Source organism: Toxoplasma gondii, chromosome X (genome assembly GCF_000006565.2).
Source record: "Toxoplasma gondii ME49 chromosome X, whole genome shotgun sequence".
NCBI classification, from domain to species: Eukaryota; Apicomplexa; class Conoidasida; order Eucoccidiorida; family Sarcocystidae; genus Toxoplasma; species Toxoplasma gondii.
Window position 1 is genome coordinate 77,621 of NC_031478.1, and position 6,351 is coordinate 83,971.

General features: G+C 50.1%; 2 protein-coding genes across 2 annotated transcripts; one reads left to right on the forward strand and one right to left on the reverse strand.

Annotated features, from left to right (window-relative positions):
• Positions 1 to 826: 826 nt before the first annotated feature.
• TGME49_200595 (hypothetical protein) lies at positions 827 to 3,399 on the reverse strand (the record flags this gene model as incomplete). Its single annotated transcript, XM_018779159.1, has 6 exons — positions 827 to 932; positions 1,208 to 1,256; positions 1,492 to 1,502; positions 1,606 to 1,726; positions 2,488 to 2,523; positions 3,342 to 3,399. 6 exons carry the CDS (start codon positions 3,397 to 3,399, stop codon positions 827 to 829), a joined length of 381 nt encoding a protein of 126 aa, XP_018636104.1.
• A 498-nt stretch (positions 3,400 to 3,897) lies between these two features.
• Positions 3,898 to 4,264, forward strand: TGME49_200600 (hypothetical protein; the record flags this gene model as incomplete). The annotated part of the gene is made up of 1 exon (XM_002372004.2): positions 3,898 to 4,264. A coding segment is annotated over one exon (367 nt), but the record flags the coding sequence as incomplete, so codon positions are not given.
• Positions 4,265 to 6,351: the final 2,087 nt, after the last annotated feature.

Consider the following 6,351-nt stretch of genomic DNA (forward strand, 5'->3'; position numbering starts at 1 on the left):
GAGGTGTGAGTAAGCACTGCACAGACGGTGAGGCAAACCTCATCACAGTAAACACGCAAGGAAAATCACCAAGTCTTCCACATATGCTCCATTGTCTTTAACGTTAAACTGAAGGCGCGTGGAGTGTGCTACAGTCTGCATCTCATGACGACGCGGGTTCACGTTCGACAAGGAAAAACACTTGCAGGGAGGAGACACATGCCCCTGTGATGAAGCCGTCTTGAGGTTTTCGTCGGCCGATATCAGGACTTGACAGGTTTTCCCCCATATTGTTTCAATACGTTTGCGCTCTGTTTTGCCTGGTTACCGCAGTACTTGAGAACAAGACCACTATTGCCTAAAAATCAGACCACTCCTTTTCGTAACTCCATACACTCTTCCGTGGCGATAACAACGGTACCAACAAAATGAATCCTTTGTGCACAACACCCCTTATGACACATTCTTGTCTTTCCCCTGCTCTCCACGTCCCTAGATTCTTTTTCATTCTTCCCCATAGGATGCAAAAAACACATAGGCCTGCCCATGACAAAGGAACCAGGAGAGCATACTGTTACCATGCGTCTTCTCCTGCTGCAATCGAGCACTATACTTCACCACTTCATCATTGTTTTGGTTCTTTATCTGGCCACAAAACAATATATGGTAATCACTTTCATCTACAACACCGCGCAAACTTGACTCTGTTCCTCCTTTTGTCGTTCATCCTCTGCATTTTCCCAGGACGACGATGCACACGAAGGTGCTTCAGGAAAAGCTTTGTAAAGAAATCGGGACCACACAGTAAGAGCTGTGTCATGGTTGACGTTTTTGTCCTCGTGACCTTTCAGGTTGGAGTTAACTTCCCCTCTTGTCTCTTCGTTTCCACAGCCTCCAACTGTATGCCGTCCTCCTGTCGAATGTCTTTTTCTGCATCTGGGGCGCGGGCGACGCTGACGACACATTGATGACCCAGGAGGACAGACAGGACGCACCGCTCGAGATTGAGAAACCGAATGTCTCACTGCGAATGAAATCGCTAGTTTCTTTAACATTCTCTTTCTTCGTGGAGAAAAGCAGACAGACAACCGCCTCCTTCACCCGACCGACAGCACATGTTGAGAAACATGTATCTGAAGCCCACGAGGTCATGAAGTTAACATTCTCCTTCAGTCCTCCACCTTCTGCCGCCTCGTCTTGCCGTTCGGTTTCCGTGTCACACTCTTACAACATCGTAGATACGCTCAATGCTTTCTTTTCAAACTCGACTTTTCCCCCTGAAAACACAATCGCAGCAACGAAGAATGCCACAAAAGGAGTGGAGATGGTTTACCTACTTTTGAAACCAGTTCATCTGCTCCGGACTGTACTGCCATTTACCGTATTACTGCTGTTCTCAGGTATGTCGTCTTGCCCCCCGATACCTGCTGGAATAACCTCTTGACTGAACCAATCGCTCCTCATATTCATCAGGTCATCGCCGTCTAGCCGGGCATCCGATTCCTGCCGTACGTTTGGCGAAGCTAAAACTCGCAGCAAGCACAGGTACTAGGCACATCCGGGATATGCGACTTCAAACATAAGCCATTGTGTAAATGGATTATGAGAAATGAACAGTCCTCCAACCCTCTCTCCCCATCAATACTTGACAGTTCATCAAGCGTGCCCTGAATCTCCATCCTGTCAGCGTCAGCTGCAGCATCACTCCGACGTGGTCTGAACTCCTCTACCCTCTTCCCGGAGTAGCCTTAGAAAAGTCAGATACAACACAAACAAGTCACACAGATCTGAAATGGGGTCGAAAAGGGCAGGCGGCTGCAGCCAGCCGCGGCTGCTCACCCATCGCAGACGAGGGAACGACTCAATGGATAGAACGATAATTATATCAATGCATTACCAATTAAGGTGTGTAGCATTTCCTATACCCCTTAACATCACACACTTGATTTCAGCGTCGTACTCAGAAATAATCATAGCCAGCGTCGTTACCAACATCAGGTTCACAAGCCAAAGCAAGAGTTGCTCCTCAGACACAGCGTGGAATAGCTTCAGAGTGATACAGACGCTTGTAGCAGGGGAAGATGATGAGCAAGACTTCAGGTAAAATTGCAGCAAGACAAATCACCAGCCTTCACCTCTGTCCAAACCACAACCAAAAAATTTGTGAAGGAAAAGATGAGAGTCCAGATCAGCCAACGCGCACCTTTCGGCATTCGTCAACGTGAGCAGCTGCTTTTTCAGTGCAAATATGAACAACAAAGAAGCTCCTTCGTAACGCCAGTTCCCTCATCCTACTAACCGTTGCTGAATCGAGTTCTGTCCTTGCCTGCTCCACGAATCCCATGTGAACACCATCGTTCCACAACCCGCTTTCGCCACTTGATACTTCGTGCATCAAGGTAAACGCCACAAAAGCACAGCGCACCGGGCGCGCACCCTGCGTCGTTCCATGTCCCCGGATAAAGATGTGACGCCACACTCTTTCCCCCGCGCCATCGTCCCACCTACCTGGTTTTCCTCCTGTCGCCAACGCCCCCGTGCCCTCTCAAACACAATACACAAAACTGCTACCAGCCTCCGCCGACATCCCCCCACACACCGGCCGACACCCATCAGCTCCATACATGCTACAGCTCACATCGCAGCGAAACATGCCCCCAAACTCTCATGCACTGAATCCTGGACGCAGTCAGCTGTGGGAGCGGCATTTGTCATTCAGCGTTATCCATCGGCTGTTAGATCAAGCCAAACAAAGCCTAATCTACTAATGACACACCCAGCCATGATAAGCCTACGTGTCAGCGAGATTTATGGCCAGCCGTGAAACTCTCAAGCAACATCAGAAAGTGACGATCTGCATCCGTGCTACTGTCGACCAAGCAATGCCTACGGTGGGCCTTCAATATCCCTGCCTGTCACCTCAGTCGTTGTCCACGTGCGACTTCCACGCAGGAAACAACATTTACACCTGGGAGGTACGAGAGAATGCACACAAAGAGCAAATCAGTAGCATGCACCGTTCGCCGTTTCAGGATATGACTAACAGACACTGGTTGTGAACCATAAAACGCCTACTCACAACTGTTCGGTAGACAACTAGGTGAGACACACGGTACCAAGTTCCTGTCCATTCTCTGGTCAGCGCGTACAACCTTCTGGATAATTGCCAGGACGACAGGGTAACAAAGACACAAAGCACTCCCAACTGAAGTAAGGCCTTCGCTCATCCGGGATGTTAAGTCTGCGTATCGAGTTGAGTATGGTGCGCCAAAAACGTGGCGGATTCCCTGCAAACCGTCGTCTACGGGATATCCCTAGGCCTGCGACCGTTACCCGCAACATCTGCCGGACTGCCGCATTACCCCTGGCAGCTTCCTTGTCGCAAGCAGTTGCAGCAGGCATGAAACACTGGACATCCATTGGCAGCGGGTACGAAGCAAGCTGGAATGTATCACATTCTTCAGGAAGATGACCACTGTATGTTCTAAACAGATTTGTCTTTCCGCAGGAAAACACCGCGGATGCGATTGTCTGACTCAGTTCCGGATGGAGGGAAATGTAGGACTGTGATGCAGCAGAACGGTTTGAACCACACGTCCCCCTATGTGATTTCATACTAAGTAGCGCCGCATCCGTTTACTGACTTGCCTGCCTCCTTCGCAGTGACCATACCGCCGTCTACCGCCTGACGCTACAGTTGTTGCACCAATCCCCTGGAATGGCTCAATGCCAGCGTGCGCTTCCACGGGTTGCACGACCTTTTGCCAAGGAGGTGCACACATACTCGTGCCGGCTAACTCGTGCCAACTGCTGCGCCAGCTGTGACGCGCTAGGGGTATTGGCGCCACCCCTATTGTCGTTCTCGATAATAATGCTGGCCGCTACGTCTGCATTTCAAAACCGCACTCATTCATGGCAATGGCAACCCACTCTATGTCATGTCGTGTTCCACCGTGGATTCATGGCTTACTCTACTTGTTCGTGGAGGCGGGCAACAACAGTGGAATGTTGGGAGTGTCAATCGACACCGGCAGCATATGCTGTGAGGCGCGAAGACATGCCCTCGTTCAGTCTGACAATGTTATCGTCGAGCAAGATGCCCACGGATCCAGAACCACCTTCAAGAACGACAACGCCGCCGCGTCACAGACCGGTTTCTGTTGGGGGGCCAGCGCCAAACGTCACGTCTGTCGTCTGACCTTCTCCACCCTCACGTCGCCGCGTGACGATGCAGAAGTCGACTGTCGGGTGCACCCGGCAGTACGCTACTGTGCGTCCACACTGACACCTTTTCTACTAACAACACTGTGGCGATGCCAAGCTCTCATGCTATGTTGACTACACTGCACATAGCGTGCCTTGAACGCTCCAATGGTCACAACCAACGCGCAGATCGCCCCCGCAGCCACTTGTTTCACTGCTACGATTGGCCCCGTACTCCTCGCACATCTTGTGGATGGTTGGACTTTCTCCATCCCTCCCCACTACATTGATCACCACTGTGTAATGTTCCACCAGCTGTCGCCTACAACCTGTACCCAGTATCGGCAAATCCTTGGAGTGGCCGACAGGAATTAGCCCCACGCCTCTGACTAGGTTCTCCACCCGAGGGAGACGGCCGGGCACAATGGTCGCAGTGTATCATACACCGGAGTCATCTGCTCACCAGACAACTCACCTCGTGGAAACGCCCGCGACACGCGTCAGGTGCTTCCCCCTCTCGGTCGTCACGCAGGCGTATATGAAGATGTCTTGTAACCACAGTAAATCAATGCGTCTCGCCTCTGTCTCCTCTTCTGCGGTCCCGACTACATCCACGCGAATGCCAAAGCGGACAGGTTCGGGAGGAAGGCCCGAATCTGGTATCAGGACACGATGACGACGATACCAATCACCTCAAACCACTCTGTGACTCGACGGCACACCGACAGAGTCCAGACCGAAAATGCAAGGAGCCAGAGGGGAGACGTTCACGCGTGAGGCAAGGTCAAACCCGCGGTGGAGGGCATCATCAGTCATCTTAATTTCGTGTAAAACAACGTGGATGCGTTTGTCTGACTCAACGCCGGGTGGATACATGGTGAACTCCGACTGAAACAGCCGTTCGACTCCGTCGTGAATAAGCTTCCGTATCCTACTAGCGGATGAGACTTGTATGCAGAACCGTGTGTTTCCAGAAGAACAGTGGATAACTATACCCTCAATGTGCTTAACGTCGTGGTCTCGAACAACGCAACAAACATCGGATCCGCTAATCCATAACATTCGCGACCTCATCTTCTAGGTTCGACTCTCATACTCATTTTTACCCGACAAAAAACGATTCACACTGTGGCTAACGTTGCAACAGTGTGGCATCAGGATAACGATGACGAAGCGCATTGCAATCTGTTGCCATGCATACTCGTAAGTCCTAAAGGCCTAAAACGCTGTTCACACTAGCTGTGGATCATTCTACCTGCGACATTTTGTGGAAGGCGAGTGATGTATCGACATACACCGTTTTCCACGTTTCTTGGCAAAATATAAATGCTAGTGTCACAACGTGGGATTATGGTGATTACTGACTTGACCCAGTTGTTGAATAATGATGGGCAGCGTACAACCAAGTACCAGGTCACCCACCCGATGAGAAAGGGTGCGCAAATCCCATATGCGAGTATTAGGTGTTCCATAAAATTCACGGCTCAGTGAAACGGTCTGGCATTTGCGAAAGTCTCACAGATACACGAATCACAACGACGAGTGTTAACATTGAACAACGGAAAAACACGCCCAATAAAATTATACGTCACCCACAAAAGTTGACACTGTCCAGACGGTTTGCCGTGGTTGGCATGCAAAATGTTCTCTTTTACTGGTAGATGCTCGTCACCGTCGTACGACAATCACACGCACTTGTAAACCAAGCACTTGGGCTTTTTTTTTCATTTCCCTGCAACATGGTTGCTACAAGGAAATTGGTCCCAAAACAAAGATTTGCTTCTACATAACATCCTCCCACCTATCATAAGACCCGTTCTCCTGTCTTTGTCCTTCGTAACTTAGTTTCACGTTTTTCTTCAAAATGAACGGTAGGCATCGGCCCCTCGCTATGCGCAGTGACAGAGCATAGCATGAGCCTGCTTGGATTGTTATTTTTTCGACATTACGGCGCAAAGCATACTGCGCTCCACCTTCCTCTTCTATTTCGTAGCGTAAAGCTGTAAACGTGGACGATGCTGGAGATAACACATTGGATATATCCGGTGACACAGGAATATGCAAGGATCGACGTGTATCTTTTAGGTCGTCATTGGTGTGTTGCAAGTCACAAGACTATGCATAGTGGATCTACTCCTTTCACCGTTTCGACCCCAATTTCTTCTGGTT